General features: G+C 33.5%; 2 protein-coding genes and 1 long non-coding RNA gene across 3 annotated transcripts; 2 read left to right on the forward strand and 1 right to left on the reverse strand.

The window, feature by feature from the left end:
* Positions 1–9,257: 9,257 nt before the first annotated feature.
* LOC122595457 (30S ribosomal protein S20, chloroplastic) lies at positions 9,258–10,716 on the forward strand. Its single transcript, XM_043767820.1, has 3 exons — positions 9,258–9,509; positions 9,612–9,772; positions 10,341–10,716. Exons 1-3 carry the CDS (start codon positions 9,365–9,367, stop codon positions 10,575–10,577), a joined length of 543 nt encoding a protein of 180 aa, XP_043623755.1. The 5' UTR covers positions 9,258–9,364; the 3' UTR covers positions 10,578–10,716.
* A 249-nt stretch (positions 10,717–10,965) lies between these two features.
* Positions 10,966–11,361, forward strand: LOC122594947. The gene is made up of 2 exons (XR_006323160.1): positions 10,966–11,054; positions 11,131–11,361. It is a non-coding gene; the product is annotated as an uncharacterized LOC122594947 (long non-coding RNA).
* A 1,427-nt stretch (positions 11,362–12,788) lies between these two features.
* On the reverse strand, positions 12,789–19,762 carry LOC122598266 (ATP-dependent DNA helicase Q-like 5). Its single transcript, XM_043770864.1, has 20 exons — positions 18,560–19,762; positions 18,328–18,381; positions 18,123–18,235; positions 17,807–18,019; positions 17,646–17,724; positions 17,466–17,519; positions 17,283–17,357; positions 17,145–17,198; positions 17,016–17,060; positions 16,519–16,613; positions 16,305–16,434; positions 16,118–16,216; positions 15,963–16,018; positions 15,482–15,584; positions 15,272–15,400; positions 14,972–15,141; positions 14,660–14,684; positions 14,454–14,569; positions 13,934–14,086; positions 12,789–13,189 (listed from the first exon to the last, which is right to left on the reverse strand). Exons 1-19 carry the CDS (start codon positions 19,760–19,762, stop codon positions 13,999–14,001), a joined length of 2,901 nt encoding a protein of 966 aa, XP_043626799.1. The 3' UTR covers positions 12,789–13,189; positions 13,934–13,998.
* Between the last annotated feature and the right edge of the window lie 1,615 nt (positions 19,763–21,377).

Below are 21,377 nucleotides of genomic sequence, written 5' to 3' on the forward strand. Positions count from 1 at the left end.
TTAGTCTCTTTTGAGGGTGCGGAAACTTCTTGTTTCTTAGGTTTATCATGAGAAAACCAGCCATATCTATCCCTATACCTAGTTGCACCATTTGAAGCATCCCTAGTTAGCAAAACTGAGCTAGATTTAGATACTTTAGGTGATGAACTAGATTGAAAGTTAGATGAAGAAACATTTGAGTTGATTTCCAGAAGTTTCTCTTTGTTATATTTGATTTTGGGAATGGTCTTAACTTGTTTGGTTTTGACATGCTTTTCAGAGGTAGGACACTTTGTTTTTAACTTATTGATTCTTGGTTTTTTGACAGTCTTTGGTTCAGTCTTGACAAGTTTTGGAATGACTTGTTTCTTAGAATAATGTGAAGTTGGATATTTGGAAAACAATTTTGGAGATTCTTCTTTTGATTCAACTTTGATTTTGGTAGATTCAATCTTTTTCTCAGTTTCAGAATCAAAAGCATATTCTCCCTCCATGAATTTATCAAAATCATCTTTTGTGAAAGGTTCAACCGGAGATATTTTTGAAGAATCAGGAATCTTGGTATCCAACTTTACACTATGGGTAGTCTCAGGAATGAAATCAACTTGAACAGACACATCTTTGGTTTCACAAGAAACTAAAGTAGAAGTATCAACACTTATACTAGCACTAAGCTTAGGGTGAACAACTAACTCTTCAAGAGACTCACATGTGAAAAACCTAAAGTAGTACCATATCAAAACTAACCTACGTGCAAGTTCGTCATGAGTTAAATCAGATTGCACATAATCATCAGCTATAACAGTAGCAGCATTTTGCCATGAACACTCAAGAGAATCAGTCAAGGTTTGGGTGGAGGAAACAGTAGATGAAACACAAGTAGTCTGAGTGGAATGGTCTACTAAAGCACTTAGGTCAGTTTGAGTAAAAGCATCCATACAAACTTTCTTAGTATCCACAACAACTAATTTATCCTCCGAATTCAAACTTTGAGACTTAAGTTTTTCAATTTCATTTTGTTGAGATTTCACCATTTGTTGCAAACCTTCTATTTGTTTTTCCAAAATGGTAGATGGAACATACATTTTAGTAGGTTTAGGTGAATTACCAACGGACTCTTGGTTTTGAAAATTTGATGCTATTTCTTCCAATTTGAAAATTGAAGATTCTTTCGAGTTATTTGAAGCATTAATAACATCTTAGTTAACCAAAAAATCATTTTGTGGTAATTGCTCAACTTCATCAGTCTCAAAATCGTCATCCAGTGGACGAATAAATTGTTGTACCATACCAAGGCGAAGAAATCTTTCATCATACAAGGGTTCGATTTGTTCTTTGGCTTTTTGTAATGGAGAGATATTCTCAAATCCCAACCCATGAAGAAGTTCCGATTTGTCAATCTTTGACTTGTTGAAATAGGCGGTAAAATCCAAAAGAGGGTTTTGTTTGACTTTATATAACTTCTCTTGATAGAAAAGTATATTCTTTTTAAATTCCTCTATTTGGTTTTGAAGAGTTTCAATCTCAACGCCTTTCAAAAAACAAGTATGATTTAAATCAGAAATCTTTCGTTCAAGTTCAATATTGTTAGGTTTGGATTCTAAAAGTTTCTTGTTAAGAATATCAACATCCATTTGTCTTGCATTAGCCCGAAGCCACTCATTGGTCTTTTGAATTTCAAGATCTTGATTGGCTTTTTCAAGATCATGAATGGTCTTTTCAAGTTTATAACACTTATGCAATAACTTAGAATCAGGAGATGCATTCAACTCACACTCTTTAACCAACATTTGATCTTTGTAGGTTTGAAAATCTTGTTTAATAGTATCATAATCAAAAAGTAATTTCGAATGTTCTTCAAAGAGTTTTGAAAATTCACTTTTAGAAAATGAAATACTATTTTTCAACTTCTTATTTTGTTGGCTAAAGACGTAATATGAGTTGTCAAGTTAGATAAAGCTAAATCAAACGACTCTTTATCTTTAACTAAAGAAAAAGTAGAGTGTAGATTTACCTCATCATCCGGGTACTCTTCATCAGTGCTTTCAGCTTCAAATGCTTTGTTCTTGGCCAACCTCGCCATGAAGCACACATTTGCAGAGAGATCTTCATCTTCATCATCTGATAGCAAAAGCCACTTGTCATCTTCAGCCAGCAATGCATGACCAGCTTCCACTTGCTTTGCTAAAAGCATCTTCTGCTTGTAGTACTCATAGTTTCTCTTGCGGGGTTGTTTGCAATCAATTGCAAAATGACCAGGAATACCACAGTTGTAGCACTTTTTATCAAAAGCTTTCCCCTTCTCAACAACTTGTTTGTCATAACCTTCAACTTTCTTTTCCACATGCTTGGATCCACTTGATTCACCTTGACCATTATTCTTTGAATGATAGTGTTCCTTCTTGGGAAAGGCACTGGTGGAAGAAGTGCGGAGATTGTTGTTAGTTGGCCTCGCTTTGTAGTACTTTTTCTTGAAGTGCTTGGTAACTGCGGCAAGAGCTTGATATAATTCGTCAGAAACACCATCTCTTGGAGCCAACATATCATCTCCCTCCTCATCAGACGAAGAAACAACTACCATTTGCCTTTTAAGAGCTTCAGAAACCTTCTTTTCAACAATTAATGCCAAAGGATCAGAAGATACAACTTCTGGCATTTTGTTCGATGAAGCTTTGTTTAGTACTTGATGTTCATTGAGTTTGAAGGATTCATGAAGATTATGGATGGAGAACTTGGCCAGATTTTGATGTTGCTTAATCTGAGTTCCATAATCTTCCCACTCAGGACCAAGAGCTTTGATGAATTTGATGTTTAACTCAATCTCTGATTTCTTGACATTGTTCTTCCTAAGTTCATTTATGACATTGCAGAATCTACAGTAGACAGCCTCTAGAGATTCATTTGGCAATTTGCTGAAGTTGTCAAACTCAATCAACACATTTGTTAATCTAATAGTTGAAGTTAGGTCAAATCCTTCCATTTGTCTTGCCACCTCATCCCATATCTCCTTGGCTGTATCATAAGAATCAGCAGAACCATAGATTTCATCTGGCAGTGTTTTGTATAAGAATGATCTAGCTCTGTTATCTGCAGCTGTTCGATCTTTTTGTTCAGCATTCAAAAGATCAAGAGTGAGTATTGCACCAGTGGTGGGATGGCGATGAACTGCAAGTCCATTAAGAATGGAATCTTTAAGAAGGTGACCATTTGGTTGACATTCCACATAATCCATGAATCTTTTCTTCCATAGTCCATAAGAACCACGGTAGAGAACTGGAGGTCTTGTATCAGAACCTAATGCCAAAGCTTCACGAGAAGCCATTAGAAAGAGATTTGATTTGGAACTTGAATTGGAATGAAAGTTGAAAATTTCAGAAGATGAAACGATCTTGGGAAGATCGTCTTAGAAGAGATCGTCCTAGATGAATGAAAGTAAGAACGAATTGAAACAAATCGTCTTGAGTTTAAGAAGAATGAGACAATTCAAAGAAGATCGTCTTGAATGAAATTTGATGAACTTTGGCTAAGTATTGAATGAAACTGAAATTGAGGAATGATTTTGAGTTTTGGAAATGGAAACTGAAAAGGAATTAAAGGAAATTGAAAATGAAATTGAAGTATAAAGAACTTTGGAAATGAAACGATCTTGGATAAGATCATTTTGGAATTTTTTGATAAAGAAAATGAAACGGTCTTGTGAAGATCGTCTTGGAAGACTTGGAAAATTTTTCTAAGTATTTTTGAAAAATTTGGACAGAGATTTGATTTGAATTGGAAGAAATTTGATTTAAGCAAAACCAATCAATAATGATCAGTTACCCAGGAAGTGTGTGATTCCCAATCACAACAACTTCAAATGATCAACCACACCAACTCAACAAACAACAGACACTGAGACGATCTTGGTCAAGATCGTCTTAGTAGTCAGGTAACTGAGACGATCTTGGCAAGATCGTCTTAGTTTCTGCCTTGAATTTTGACCAAACCAATCCAAAATGGATCAGTTAGCCACAAACAACACTTTTCCAACAACCACACTTGCTAGAACGATCTTGTGAGGATCGTCCAACAAGCCACAACACATAATGTATCAAGTATGAAGAATCAAACACTGAGACGATCTTGTGAAGATCGTCCTAGTGAAGATCGTTTGAGGTCGTCTTCTCCAACAGAACACAAAGTAAAAACTCCATTGATGAATTTTCAAGCTTCAATAACTTTCGATTTACTGAGTGTTAGAATGTGAAATTACTTGCAAAACGTTTGTAATTACGTCCGCAACAAATCCTAATACACAATTCAGCCTATAACACAACAGAATCAAAACCCAATTTTTAGCGCCAAAACTAAAAGTTTCAATCTAGAGATTTAGATCGAATTGGAACTTGAAACTTGACAGGATTATGTTTAAAGCTATCAGGAATCTAATGGTGAACAAAAATTGATAATTTTATGTGATTTTTCTGGTGACAAATGATGAAACAGTGACGGTATGAAAAACGGTTTTTGAAATGAAATTGAATGAAAATTGAGATCAAAATCACTTATGGATCGATATCAAAGTGATGTTTTGCTCTGATACCACATGTAATAACACGATTTCTGCTATTGATTCCATCTCAACAATGGCGTTTCAAGTGTGTGTGTTCTTGGTGTGTTTAGTGTGTGTGATTTTCTAGTGAGAGAAAGAAAGAGACGATTTGTGTGTGTAAGACTAGTAGATGATGTACCTACTAGCAAACATTTGTGGTTGAGTAAGACTGGTAGATGATGAGATACCTACTAGCAAACATTTGATATTGTGCAAAACTAGTAGACGGAATGATACCTACTAGCATGTATACTTGGCCAAGTAGAAAATCTTGATTTTGTATTGTGGTTGTAACTTAATGGTTATATGAATGTCTTAGTTTATTGTATGCATTTAGTTTTGCATAGCTTGATATTGATTATGTCCATATGCATTCACTAAGCTTTATTGCTTATGTTTTAGTTGTTTAACATTTTCAGGAGTTGGTAGTAGTAGCAAGAGCAAGGAACCGATCGGGTAAAGCTAGAGCGGAAGGTTTTGAAGAATTGGAAGGTTGACATCTTGGGTAATTCTTGTAGACAATCCCTTGGTACATTTTGGCTCTTGATGCTTGTTGTTTTTGGTAAACAAGTATATTATTATGTTTTGGAAGTCATGAGTTTTGTTGAATTATGTATGCAACTAAAAAGGGTTAAATCGCCCATTTGCCACTTTTGTTAACTACGGGCGAATGACCAGTTTGGTCGTTTTGATGTATATTTCAATGGTTAAGGTTTTGGACCTATCAATTATGTTGTAATATATGATTTTACTCATTTTGCTGTTTTGGTTCAAAGAATTTGAAGCATTGGAAGTGAAATATGGATTTTTGGTTAAAATGAAAATGTGCAGGTCGGACCATAAATTTACGGTCCCTGACCATAAATTTACGGCCCATTGATTTACATGGGACCGTAAATTTACGACCCAGGGCCATAAATTTACGGCCCTTGAAAGTTTGAGTTGTTTTCAAACAGGGACGAAAAAAATCCAAGAGCAAATTACGGTGCAAATTTTATGGCTAGTTATAATTTAAGCCGTAAATTTACGGCCATGGACCATAAATTTACGGCCAGAACAAAAAAAATATCGTATTTTTCTTAAATTGAGTCGAGTCGTTTCAATAATCTATCTTAATATATATTATAAGACAGTTGAACTAATTACTTATTAACCAATTAAATCGTTCGATTTTATCAAATTGACTTTTGATTATGTCATCATTTAGATAAACTACAAATTAAAAATTTTAATAATCATTATCCAAATATATTATCATATTAATATTTATATTAATTTGTAGAAAAAGCATCATTAATTTACACTTTTTGTTTTCCATCAATAATTTACACTTTTTAACTATGAATACTTGATTTATATTTATTTTTAGCCATCAACTTGAGAGAATTTTTTAAAATTTACTATCATTTAATTAAATAAAAAAAATTTTAACATATGAAATATTTTATAAAAATAATTATTTGAAAACCTAATGACTTATTAACAAATATTAGATTAGATTTTTATAATTATAAATATTAATATTTAGTTTAATCTTAGATATAAATACAATGTGAACTCTAGATACATATCCCAAACATAATAACAGATAACGATCCACAACATCATTATCCTAATTTACAATAGGAATCACATGACATGAGACGATCATAGAACCAAACATAATTTACAACAGAGGGTTACTTGAATCTTAAATCCAAATCAATATAAACTCCATTTAAGATTCATGTTATCTCTCAATCAAAAAGGTACATAATTTTCTCCTTTTTTGTATATTAGTTTTGCATTTTAATGTTTAAAGTTACAGTTATCACTCAAATCAAGAGTCCTAATTGTTATCAAAGAATATAAAAACAATCATAATTGTTATCATATTATAATAGAACAAGTGATTGAAAATAAACTATGCGTGTTATGGACGCGCATCATGATTAAATACATATACTTGAATGTCAAGTACAGGATCACAAATATGTTTATATTTTAATTCTTAATTATCTTTCATAATAATATCACATTATGAGTACATTTGGTTTCAAAATATTCTATAATGGAGAAATTATTATATATAGCTTGTGCCTTGTGGAATGACTACGACAAACAATTCCATCAATATGTCTAGGCTAATAATGACAGTGACGAACCTATTGTTATTGTATCACAACTTGCAAAATATAATACTTAAAACCGTATTTCTTCAAAACTATAAGTCTTTATGACTTAAATGTATGGAAATCTAATATTGATAATATCGTAAATCTTGTGTTCAGTGTTGAACACGGGTCTAAAATAGAGTAATATTCTATATGTTTAGAATCACATTGGTCAAAATGTGTAAACACTTCGGTAATTTTTAAATATTCAATTCATAAATCGATAATTTTTAAATATTCAATTCATAAATCGATATATGTTTAATAACAACATTGATAAGATAAAGATGAGGGAAACAACATCACTAAAGCTGGCGTCTAAGCTCAAGCTGTTTTAGTGTTTTTCTTTATAATTGTATTGTTATAAATAAAACCTTACCATTTATACAGACAACCATAATTGTGATATTTATAGTAATTATGAATTTTAATGGCTAGATTGTATACATTTTGACCAATGTGATTCTAAACATATAGAATATTATAGATTATAAATTATACATCTATTTAATGATTGATTAAATTAAAAGTACATACCTTTAAAAATATTAATTAATATGAATATAAAATATGTATAAAAGATGTTATATGATTTTGATAATGGTTTGAGCAGATTAGGGCTTAGATCAATAGTGGAGATTATTTTTTTCTTTATACTCTACCAACAATATATATATATAAAAGATGTTATATATATATATAATTTGTGTTTATATTATTTTTTCATATATTCTCTCCGTCCCATTTTAGTTGTAATGTTGACTAACTTTGACCGTAAATAATTTTGTTTGTGTTATATAACACTTGATATAAAATATATGAATGAATTGAGTTTTTAATGTATTTTTCGTTCATATAAGTAACATATAGTACAAACAAAGTTATTTATGGTCAAAGTTAGTCAACATGACAACTAAAATGGGACAGAGGAGTACTAAGAAACAAAGATTAATCTGCGATATCTCAAATTTTGTAGGTTACAATTATGATAATGATGGCTAATGCATGTATATGTATTGCGATATCTCAAAAGTAACAGGGAAAGATCACCAAAGCCTACCATTACATCCTATTGTTATATGCTTTTTAACATACTCAGTATTTATATTTGGTTTTCCCATACCGAACCGATTAGTACTGAAATCAATTTTCTCCCAAAGTGAAAACCGATACCGACCCCAAATCCCCATCGATACCAATTTTCGGTACCGGTTCGGTTTCGATTTTTCGGTAATTTTGCTCATCCCTGCTAAAAGTATTCCATAAAAATGCACTTGAAATACATAAAAAAAATTTATATATTTCATATCAAAAGAATATACTTCAATTTATGCTAAGTATATAATCGTTTAAAACATTTTAACTAAAGACCTTAAAAGTTGCTTTTATGAAAAGGCTATTTTAAAATGAAATAACTGTAAATAAAAACATAACACTTATCAAAATGACAAAGTATATAATTTTTTAAGAGTTTGAAGTTGATTCAATTTTATAAATAAAGTTTGATTAATTTTAACCAGTGAATTAAATTTAATGGCCAAGATTTAAAAGTCAAATTTTAATCTTGACAATTAGATTTAATTCAAATGTTTAAACTTAGATTCAAATTTACCTAATAATTTTAATTATTTATTTATGTCACCTAGCAATTATATTATTGTTTTTAGAGTTAATTGCATTTTTGGTCCCTGTGGTTTATAAGTTTTGACAGGTTCAGGGCCTTTTCAGGTTTCATTGCATTTTTGGTCCCTATTTTGAAATATTTTGTGAAATTTGGTACAAATTAATGATGATTGTTAAATGAAGCCATTAAGTTCTGTTGGAATTAAAATTGGTGTTTAATTGTAAATTTCCAAAAGTGTAAGGGGATAGTGTTAGTCAAAAAGTTTATCCGATTTAACACAACTTATTGCTTTTATATCCATTTCTTTTATTTAAATAAAAGACTTTTTTCTACAAACATCTCTCTTCAATTCCGTTTTTGCAATTTGTCAAATTGATCTGAAAAGCATCAGGTTTTGTTCGCGATCCATTCCGGTCATATTCATATTTTAAGTTTTCCGATTAATTGAGATCGTTGAAAGTTACTTTTTTGGAGAATTTTTCGGCAAAGTCATTTGACAAAATAATAGGCTAGGTGTTATGCGGAATAAAAACCTAAGCATTTGGTACCGGTTTCGTGTTTTATTTCGTAAAAACGAAGTAGAAATCATAAATTTAAGTTTTTCGACGAATTGCGGTATTTTCCAGCGACAATTTTTTGAAGTTCATCTTGATCAGAGTTTGTGCGTGGTGGAATTATGAATCGATTGGTAAGTTTTTACTGGAAGAAAGGAGGGAAAAATCGTGAATTTCGTTACTATGTACCAAATTTGCAAAAGGTTTTCGAAATAGGGACCAAAAATGCAATGAAACCTAAAAAGGTACTGAACCTGCCAAAACAACAAACCACAGGGACCAAAAATGTAATTAACCCTTGGTTATTTACACACTAGATGGGTAGTAAATGACTTAAAATAAAATCATCTTTCCTTATCCTCTTCATTCTTCTTTACACTAGCTAGATAAGATTACACTAGATAAGATAATTGGATAAACCCCCCATTCCAAAAAGAAAACCTGCAAAACAAAAATCACAACAATGGCTATAGCAACAGCACAATGTCTCCATCTTTCTTGCAGCTTCAAATCTCTCTCACTCTCTTCATCTTCTTCCAAACCCTTAGCCAAGTCATTCAAGCCTCTCAGTTCCTCAAGTAGCATTTCATTTAACCCATTATCAACTGGTAAGTCTTCTTTCTTGAATGACTGTGTATGTATATATAGATATACCCAGAAAAACCCTTGAAGGAATTGAAGTAAGATGATTAATTTTGAGTTTTGAACAGGGTTAGGGTTTGTAAACAATAAGAGAGTTGGCAGATCTGTTTCGATTGTGTGTGAAGGAGGTAAGAAACCCGATTCCGCTGCTAAACGAGCTCGACAATCCGAAAAGAGAAGACTTTATAACAAAGCTAGAAAATCCGAAGTTAGAACTAGAATGAAGAAGGTATGATTTTTTCAGATATCGTACTTTTTAGTATATATTTATCTGGGGTCAGTTAAGGAAATACAAACATGCTTATTTAAAAGTACTTATTCTGTAAAAAATGAGGAAAATCCTGAACAACCCATAGGTTATGCAAATGTGAATTTTGATCAAGTATTGACTTGACCATAGTAAATTGAAGTGATAGTGTATTGGGGTTTGATTATTTCTAAGCTTTTTAACTTGTTGATTCCGGTTTAGATAAGCATTCAAGATACTTGATCTTATTTCTACAGTAGAAGTACGGTTAGAAATAGAGGGTTTATAGATGGTTGAATTTATGTGTTGAAAAAATTCCTTATTAGAGTCATGTGCACACACCATTAACATTCATTACCTGGGTAGTTGCTCTGGCATGAATGAATCACCAATTGATCTGATTTTTTATATTGGATTCATGTCATGACTTCTAAACAATTTGACTATTTGGAAAAAATAGGGAAGAATACGGTATTTGAAACATCTGGTTCTAGATGAAGGACTATTAATGAAAGTTGTATTCTGTGTGAATGCTTGGTGGCATCTATAGGTCTTGGAAGAGTTGGAAGTCCTGCGGAAAAAGTCGGATGCAATGCCCGAGGAAGTTATAGGTATCGAAAAGCTGATAGCAGAGGCATACTCAGTCATTGACAAAGCAATACAGGTGGGGACACTCCACAAGAATACTGGAGCCAGACGGAAGTCTAGGCTTGCCAGAAGAAAGAAAGCCGTGGAGATTCACCACGGATGGTATGCACCCGAATCTGCAGCTGCAACTGCTGTTTGATGACCCTCTGGCATCCATATTATTGTAGATTATGTATTTGCAGGAAATTTTGAGCGGAATTTGCACTGGATGTTCAATCTATCAAACCTTGTAATTTCTTCATCTTATATTTAATGGTTGCTGTTGATGCATTTTTCAATTGTTATCTGTCCTTGTACTCTACAAAAGCATCCAAAGTTGTGCTTAATTTCAAGTTATGACTTTTAACATCAAACTGAGTATATACTTTGCTAAATCGGTTTTAGTGTTTTCATATTTTCGTAGTTTCATTTTATCATCAATCTAGTCTTCAGGTTTTTTCTTCTCATTATAGAAATGTACTTGATTAATTGATTGAACACTGTAAATTGCATCTGCAAGGTAAATCTATTTCTTCTTCCAGGCTTCCAGTAATAGATTCAGACAGAAGTAAACAAAAGTCAAAGTTGTGTTACTATAAATGTGGCTGATTTTGTTTTTTCTTTCGGCTAAGCTCAGGTTCAGATGCGATCTTCTGAACTTCTTTTCATGGTTTAATTGACAAAATATATTGGCTAACTGGATCATTTGGCAGCTCAGGATGCTTTCTCGTATTCTCGTCTTACTAAGGCCATTCCATTTCTTCCTCAACTTAACTCGTGTTCGAGGTAGGATTCGCATGATTTGTGAGTTTGGCTTTCAATATCATTTTATTAAAGGTAAAAGCGAGTTTAAACATAAAAGTATGATATCTTTGAATTCCGACAGTTATGTTGTTAAATGTGAAATTAAAATTTTATATATGATCTGACATAAACTTATGAAATTTGAGCTGCTATGAGTACTACATCGGGTTTGACTACTTACGAAGATTGGTTTTATGCCGGTTTACATTGTTTAAAGAATTAAAGCTTTTTGATTGAGCACAGAAGTGCCACTGCCAAAAGTTAGAGAGTAGATGACGGTCAAAGTTAAACCCATCAGTCTAGGTCGTGCCTGATTAACCGGATCAGAAATACTGATTTCTTAACCAAACCAAATCAGAAATACTGATTTCTTAACCAATAAGCAGTGTACCCACACCTCGTTTGGATATTGACATGTTAGCAAAGAATGAACATAATGCAGTAGATCGGTTCTTAGATACCAAAGTATAAGTTTTCTTTATTCATGTTTACAAAAAAACATCATTTTTAAATTTGCTTACATTATCAAATTACTAGCACGGTACCGGCGCAATACAATGGCGATGGATGGTGATAGTCGTAGAGGTGTCAAAATAGTGTAGAAAATTGATGTAAATGTGTTTGATTTAAAAGGAATATTAGAGTGCTCACAATGGGTTAGTTCTCCCTTGTTCTCCCATTCGTTCCTTGTTGGAGGACTAGTGCACACCACTAGGTGTGACTAGTTCTTGACTAGTTCTTGGCTCACTCATCCCCCCAAAGGCTAATGAAATAAATGGTGTAAAGTGAAATAAATGGTTAGATAGAAGTGTAAAGTGAAATAAATTGTGGGTCCTAAAATAGTCCTGACATTGTAGGTGTTTTGAGGGATGAGTCATTGGTTAGTTCTTTTGCTGATGTGGTGCTGACAGAGACTAGTCCTTGGAGGATAAGTGTCTAGCACTGTGAGTGCTCTTAGAGATATTTTACAATATGAGAAACTTATGGTGTAATTTAATATTAAGGATTGGTAGTTATTTGATTCATTATGAATAGTTTGATCAATTCACGTGTCTCATTTTTTTAACTATACTATAATTTTTGTTTAGTAGTATAAAAATATCGACAAGTTTTGTTTGATAATAGTCACAAAGTTTGGTCTTGCTTAACTTGCTCAGAGTCATTGTAGTTACAACATAACTTTATAATTACAATAGGCGATTTTACTTTAACTCCAACTGTGTTTTTGATTTTAAAAAATGGTATTCCATCTTTTATGCCTCCTTATATGCTATAATATCAATTACATGGATCATTTAGTGGCCTATTGATAAGATCTTTGACCTTGAGAGGATCCATCTGGGTTTGAGTCTCACTTCTCATATTTGTGAGGGTAGATTAATAGGGGTTTTCTAGAGTCCTGGTTTCCAGACATACATGTAATTTAGGAGTAGAATAGAATGCCGTTCAAAAAAAAAACATGGATCATCAATGCGGCATGCTTCCTTTCAACCGTAGTGTATAGATGTATACATACAGATCTAATAGCACGCTAACGAGATAGATTCAGAACTATAGTTTCACAATCTTTAAGCAACTCAAAAATAATCAACATCACAATTTCTACTTCACATTCCAAAACATATAATATTGGAAGTCTGATATAGAATAAAACAACATTTTGTATGCTATACATTTGGCATTTACCATGCGTAAGGGGAGTGAGAGGGCCTACTAAGAGCAAGTTATCTAATGAGGTTCTAGTACTTGGACTCTAGCTATATATAGGTACAAGAGACCAATGTTAATTTGTAAAGAAACAAGGATAAAGAGCCAAACATATGGTTCATGATCAAAATGTGCCATGTTTGGACAGCCTTTGTTACATATCACCAACCACCACCACTGCCAACACTGCCACAGCAGTAAACCAGCATCAACATCACCGAAATCTGTACAGGTGTGCCCAAAAATTTACAACCTGTGCGGCTGTACAAATGAGCAGAAACTTTAAGTAATATGATGCAAGGTTGATCACAGAAGTTCAAACTTAATCCAAGGAGGTATCACAACAGGGTTTGTTATGTTTTGGTTAAATCAACAAACATTTAGCCAAAGGGTTGTGCGTTCAAGTCTCATTTGAGTCAAATTTGTAACATAAATAGAGTCACTATGTTTGGGAATTCTTTGTCCAAAGCAAGGGTAATGTTGTTATTGTATTTCCACAAAAGATCATTTTTATGTCCCCTAGAGACCAAATAGTCGAATAAATTAGTTCACAAAAACTCACCTCCTATGGAAATTTGTATCATCTGCTTTTGATGATTGCAATGATAACCTTGACGCATAATTGTATTGATTGACATTTTATATGATCATATTTGGTTGATTCTTGCATACAGACCGTCATTCTTGTGAGAATACAAAAGGCAGACAGTTTCTTTTAATGAATGAACTTGAGAAAATGTCATGTACAATAGCTTCCGTTGAAACATTAATTTTTCTTTATGTGGGAATTTCCATAAAAGACAATTTGTAACCAACAGCCAACTACAAGGGTTTTATCACTCAATTTTTTGCTTATAATTAATATATAACAAAACAAATGCATCAAACCATGTTCCATTACCAAGTTTGAATAACAAACTTGCAACATGAAAAATGGTTGCTAAAATATAATATAAAATGAAGAATTTCAAGAAAAGATTCAGCTTAAAGAACATAGACTGTTACCTGTCAAATGACATATGCAACTCCATAATGCTAATCTCCAAGATAATATTCCATGAAGAAGCCATTTAAACTGCAGATTTTCCTACACAATCCATTAGCTCTGCTTTTGCTGCTTCCATAATTACATCAAAGTTTGTTTGCATATATCTCCCCCTGCAAGAATATTTAGTGGCAATTCCAAACCATTAGATAATATTGGTTTTTTAAGATTGTCCTTTATCAGAAATGAAGCATAATGCATATAGATCCTACAATTTCAAAAGTCATTGAAAGCCTATTTTCAATGCATATATGATACAACCTCCTAGTTGTTTTATTCAAAGATTTAAATCATAACAGGAACAATACTTTTCCCTATTCATAACTAACACACTAATTATTCATAGATATGAACAAAAAAGTGTTTGTGAAACACCATGCCGAAATGTAAAATTTCAACTTATGCCCGTTCATGGCCAGTTACATAACCAGGTTGTCTTGACATCTTTAAATAAATGATACAACATAATCTCAAACTTACCAAAAATGAGTTCTAGACCAAATTGAAGAAGGAAATGCTGGACTGGCTATACCATGCATTATCCTAGCAATTGCTCTAGGCGTAAATTTGGCATGAGAGTTGCTCTGAAGAAACACCTGCAACACCAAATATAGTACACCGAAGTCAAAGAATAGTCAACGTTTCTCATTAATAGGAAAAACTCCGGGGTCTGTGAAATGTTTTACCTTAATATCTGCTCTCAAAAACCGGCTGCGGATAAACAAATTTTAATGTCAGTAATCAATACAATTATGCAACATGAGAAAAGAATATCCCACAACACATTTTTTTCTCGCTTTGCAGAGCTATGTGGGACCAACACACATGATTAACATGTTGTGTATCATCATGGCTTCATATTTTGGTGAAAAGATGAAATGTAGAGTGACTTGAGAAAATGGTTGCATAACGGTTGCTTGTAAAGTGAGTTGGTTTTCAAGATTTTATAATGTCGTTGTATATTAATGTATGTCAACGAGAAGTGTGATTTTATAAACCTGGTTTGGCCCATTGTATTTGAAATCTTGTCATCATTTTCTGCATTGAAGTAATCCAAGATCTTCTTCTGCAAGCATGGTGTGTGTTGAGAGCCAGTGCAACCACTTTTTCTATCACATGTTTTCACTGCAAAGAGTGCAGCATTGAACATTGCATCTACTTTACGCACCTGTGTCGATAGATAGTTTGCATGAGGTGAATACTAATAACAATAAAACTAAAAATGAGATGAAAACAACACAAAGATGGAGTATGCATAGTATATTTGAGAAAATGCTTTATAATTATAAATAGTTTACCTGGCCACTCTCAACCTCTGATAACCATTTAGCCAGATCTGCTGCCAAAGAGCATATATCTTTTGGAAAATTTATAATGGTGTAACAATAAGCTAGATCCTTCAATTCGTATGTAACTTCTCCCTTCGACTACAATATTGATAAAAAAAAAAAAGGGTCATGATGAGGTAATGAATGAGCCAAACTAATATGCATATGCAGAAACAAAACCTTTAGAATCTGCAGCTGATTAGTTACTGTAAGGGCTTGAGCTCCAATGCTAAAGGCTACAGTCGGAATGTCAAACACATATTGACCATCCTTTATTTCAGACCTGGTGGAAGCACATACTGGATATTAGCGTACAGAATGGATGCTTCAAAGGTGGGTGGGGTCAGGTCACGAGTCTAAAAGAGTAGACAATACAGACAGCTTCCTAATACGTGATAAAACGGGTCATGTCGAGTTAGTCCCAAAACCTTATGTCCAGTTAAAAGTATAATGCTACAACACATTAACAGAGGGTATGTTGGTAAATACTAAAGATACACTTTGGGCAACTTTTGACCAATTTCACCGGTAATTCTTTTAGCTATAGTTTTTTACTTTAACCATTTAAAGACTTAGAGATGAACATAACCAAAATCGACTCAACCATAAGTAATTGGGTTAAAAGTGCCAGCTCTAGTAGACACCATACTCAATCACTTACTTCTTCAAAATTGCCGAAATCACAATGTCCTTAGCAGCAAGTAATGCTGGGGAGGTCTGCATTTATCAACATTACCATGTGTCAATGATCAAGTACTAACCAAAATTTATGTCAACAGAGAAAGAGTATGGACTAGCAATTAGGTAGTGACGCACCATGTGGAAATTTAACACACATGTGACACTCGTTTGGGGAAGTAAATGCAAGTACTGCACTTCAGCTAACTCCAAGCGAGTTAAGATAGTCAGAATCACCTGAAACAATTGTATCAGTTTCATATTAATGAGTTAACCTTTCTTAAGGATCCGAGTCTAATTGAATAAGAAATGCTTCAAAAGAGACCTCTTCTTTCATGTCAAATTTCCGAGAAGCAGATTCCTTGACTAGGGAGCAAACCTTTCCTTGTGAAAGTGAATCCCCAGCAAAAACATGAGAGAGGAACTTATTGACCGTGTATTGATCTAACCCATCGCTGAAACCAACATATGGTGAAGCTTATATCTTTTAGTGTCAAAACACAAAAACTAGAGTTGTTGAACATCATGAAACAGCTTACCTGTACATAAGACTCCTGAGCTTAAAGTATGTTGTTTCATCAAAAAAGAGATGACAATAAGATAAACGGCCATCACGACCAGCACGCCCAATTTCCTATAACATCTTAATATCTTTAGACGAATAATTAATGATTAACAATGACAACTGATTGAAGGATAGTAGAGGTAGCAAGATGAGCTGGCCGGGCAATGGGTCAGGTCAGGTTTTGTTGACCCACAGACATTACTTTAATCCTATATAGCTAATCAGTGATTTATACATCAAATAAAAGAGAATATGATTAGTATAATCGAGATATTAAAATAGATACAATTTAGAAAGTATTACGATAAAAAATAGACTTTCTAACTTTTTGATCCTTATTAGATAGCTTTATGACCCGTCCCCTTTTAGCTGAATATAATTTGACCCATCTGAGATGCAACACAGCCCAAATCAACTCATTCATACATAAATGGGTTTAAGTTACCATCTCTAGGAGATAGTGATACAAACCTGAACATACTCTTCCAAGCTTTCTGGTAAACTGTAGTGAATTACCTGTGCGAAAGACAAACAGGAAGTTTTAGCATACTGGTGTGATTTCAACTTAGAAAACTATGAATGCTAAGGATTTGAACTTACAGCTCCGACATCACCTTTATCGAGCCCCATACCAAATGCGACAGTTGCAACAATCTTAAAGGTAAAGAAAGGAATGTTAAGAACACTGTATTTAAAAAATGTCTACTACTATTCATGTGGAACTTGAAAGATTTATACCACTCGTATCTTGTTTGAACAAAATAACTCTTGTGTGCGCCTTCGTTCTTTAGCAGGGATCCCACTATGGTAACTCTGATAGCCATTTGTTCATATCATTTGAGATCACAAAGTTAATGTCAGCACGAGCACGAAATGGCTGTCAAGTGACTAATCCAAGGAAACATGCCAAATACTACTAACCTTTGCACGGATATTGCTATCACGTAAAAACTTGCTGATCATATCAGTTTCCGACTGCAATCAAAATTGACATAAAATGTTAGTGAACCAACCAGGATTACTATGTAAACATGTCATAAAAACTCAGGTGGTAAACGTGTTGCATAGAGCCTTGGATAATATTAGATGGCCACACCATACCTGATACTTGCAGTAAATTATAATGCTTTTAATCTCTGTGTAAGGTGGATCCTTGAGCAATGCCATCAAATCCTTCATCCTGAATTCATTGACATATTGAGAACATCAACTTGATATAAAAAATCAAACATTTTGCAAAGAGTTAGCAGATTTTCACTTGCCTATGCTCACTCAAAGATACAGACAGCTGCAAGTTATCCCTGACTTGTGCTGCTTGTACAAGATTAGTATAAGGAATATCAAGGGAACACATCACATCATTCATAGTCTTGGTTGTCGCAGTTGCAGTCATTGCAAGAAAGCAATCTACTCCAAGAATAGAACGAAGTAAGGACGCTCTAAGCCTCATATACGAAGGGCGAAAATTATGTGACCTATCAATGAATTTACATTACTATGTTTATGTACACTAAAGAAAACAATACAAAAAGACCTAACTTTGATGGTATGATGGAATAAACACATATATCAACTCACCATTCAGATATACAATGGGCTTCATCAATAACAACAAGCGAAATGAGTGAAGTCCCAGCAAATATTGATGTAAATCCTGCACTTAGTAATCTCTCGGGAGAAATGAAAAGAACCTAAAACACAAGCATATAAAGTTATTTCTCCTTTATATATACTAACAAAGTACTACACGTTTATAAAGATTTCATCTTTTAGATTATCTCACCTTCAAAGATCCTTCCTGAACCCGTCTAAGCGTTTCAGAACTCTCTTCTAGAGTCTGCAAAAAATAAAAAGAACAAAACTTTCAGACTTCGGAATCTACAACAACAATACCCAATCCTGCAGATGTATACAGTCATACCACTACCTATAGGCAAATAGACTACTTCCAAAAAGTCCCCCAACTTAACAAGTTTTGTATAAAGTGTCATTTAAATACTGTGCATATATAATACCTGACTGCTACACAACAAACCCCCCGGAATCCCGGGTGGCAGTTGTTTAAGCTGATCAAACATAAGCGCAACTAACGGGCTAATCACAAGTGTCATCCCTTCCAAAACCAAAGCAGGCAATTGATAACAAAGCGACTTCCCAGCCCCCGTTGGCAATATCACCATACTTGATTTCCCATCAAGTATCATCTTGATCACCTCCAATTGGCCGTCCCTAAACGAATCATACCCATGAATAACTTTCAACAACTTAACCAAATTCTCATCACACGGATCACGTCTCACGTCATCCGCAAGATTCTCAATCAATTCCTTATCGACCCTTATTTCGTCCCCCTCAAATTCCATACCTTCCAATTCTCCTTCTTCATCACATAAACCATTTTCCTCGTCGGCCCCTTCACCGACCCTTTTCAACTTCTTTTTACTCCTTCTATAACCTTTTCGATTCCCATTATACGCGTTTTGATTCTTTTTCCTTACTTTATACCCAAACTTCTTTCGCCCACCATGACCGTTTATATTCAACTTAACAAAATTCCCTTCATTCACTCCCACTTTCGGCTTCTTAACTTGCTCGGCGGTCCCAACCGATTTCCCAATCAAATCAATCCTATCCCTAATACCAACAACCTTAACATCTCCAACATTTCCTTGGCCCACATTTTCGACTACATTTGACTTTTTGACTTCCTCAACCGAGTTTCCGATTAAATTAATCCTATTTCTAACACCAACAACCTTAACATCTCCAGCATTTCCTTCTGCTTCTGCTGAATTTTCAATTACATTTTCTGTTGACTCAAAATCCAAATTTCGATTTCGAAACCTGGCAAACGAAGACGTCGTTTTCGCTAAACACGAACTAACACCAATATCAATGTTGTTATCATTATTATGAAGGGGATCATAAGTTCTTGGTTTAACAACATTACAACTAAATGAAATAGAGGGGGAATGAATCGGGTCGGGTTGGCGGGTTTCAGGTCCGGGTACGGGTTCTGGGTGTGGGTTTGGTTTGGGTTTTTTGGAGGGTGGTTTGAATTTCAAGGTCGGGCGTGAAGAAGTGGAATTGGATTTGGATCTGGATTTGGGGATGGAAAGAAGATGAAGAAGCTGATGGTGACGTGGCGGTGGTGACGGGTGACGTGGAGGAGTTGAGGAGATGTGAGATCCGTCGGAATCTGAATCGGAGGGATCCATCGGCGCCGGAAGGAAATGAGGACGGGTGTTATAAAAGTGGGGCGGATTTGTGTGTTTCCCGCCTGTTGTAAAGTTGGAGGGAAAATCTTTAATTTTGTATTCTATGTATAAAATAAAAAAATAAAAAATCTATAATATAACTAAGAAAGGGGTTCGGGTACACCTAACACCCCTAATCTTTTATTTTTTTAATATTTATTTAATTAAAAATAATTAACCTTTAATAAAAAAAATTTATTATTATTATCTATATATATATCATCTAGACTAAACTCTCACATATTCTCAAACATAAGAAAAAACTTACGGTAAAAAAAGAAACTATGATCGACTACCAAAAAAGTTTTTTATTTATGTACTTTGTTCATATTTAATCATTATTATTATTATTATTTAACATTGAATTATTATGTTATTGTTATTATTATCTATTTTAATTTAGTTTGTTGTCCAAATTATAGGTTCATTATAGATTCTTAAACTCTCGCATATTCTCAATCCTAAGAAAAAAACCTACGATCAAACAAAAGAAAAATCAAAACGTTCAAAATGGTCTTTGTTAATGAATTGGTATGTATTTTTCAAATTATATACTATACACTTTTTGGTTATCTTTTTATTTAACTAAAGTTGGGGGAAAAAAAGGGTAAACTGAAATCAATATTTATATGGAGTTAATTTTCATATGTTTCTTCTTTAGCTTTCGTAATCATTAAGTTGTGATATTAGTTATACAATTTTTGTTTCTCATTTTATTTAACTAAAGTTGGAGGGGAAAAAAAGGTAAGCTGGAATCAATATTTATATGAAGTTAATTTTCATATGTTTCTTCTTTATCTTTCGTAATAATTAAGTTGTGATATTGGTTATACAATTTTTGTTTCTCATTTTATTTAACTAAAGTTGGGGGAAAAAATGGTAAACTGGAATCAATATTTATATGAAGTTAATTTTCATATGTTTCTTCTTTAGCTTTCGTAATCATTAAGTTGTGATATTGGTAATACACTTTTTATTTCACAATTATTATAAGATTTATATATTTTAAAACTATCCGTCCAACACTAGTAAAAATATATATGTTACTTTTAAATTACACCAAATTTTAGAATATTTTCAACGTTGATGATTTTCATTTCTCTCTTATTCTATATTTTTTTTAGATAGGGATTATGGCAGGAGAATGTAACAAACTATGACTCAATGGTTATGTAATGTAGTGACCTTTCAAATTGGCTATCTGATGTAAGTACCTTTCATTTTTGTTTTTTTAATGTACTGGTTGACCTGTTTTACCGGTAGCTGGTAACAATATTAATTTTACTTTGAGATTATGGCACTAGAGTGTAACCAACTATGACTGAATGGTTATGTTATGTAGTGATCTTTAAAACTAGCTATCTGATGTAAGAACCTCTCATTTTTGTTCTTTTCATGTACTGGTTGACCTATTGTACGGTCATGATTACGCTTGTGTGTTGTAAACTCCGACGAGGTTGTAGTGGGTGGTCTCGGTCTCATTTTTTCTTCCCTTCAAGAGGTGAGACCATCCCTCCACCATCTCCACATCCGGACACGTGCCACCGCTGACTGCCACATATAAGATAAACAAATG

Source organism: Erigeron canadensis, chromosome 4 (genome assembly GCF_010389155.1).
Source record: "Erigeron canadensis isolate Cc75 chromosome 4, C_canadensis_v1, whole genome shotgun sequence".
Classification (NCBI taxonomy): Eukaryota; Viridiplantae; Streptophyta; class Magnoliopsida; order Asterales; family Asteraceae; genus Erigeron; species Erigeron canadensis.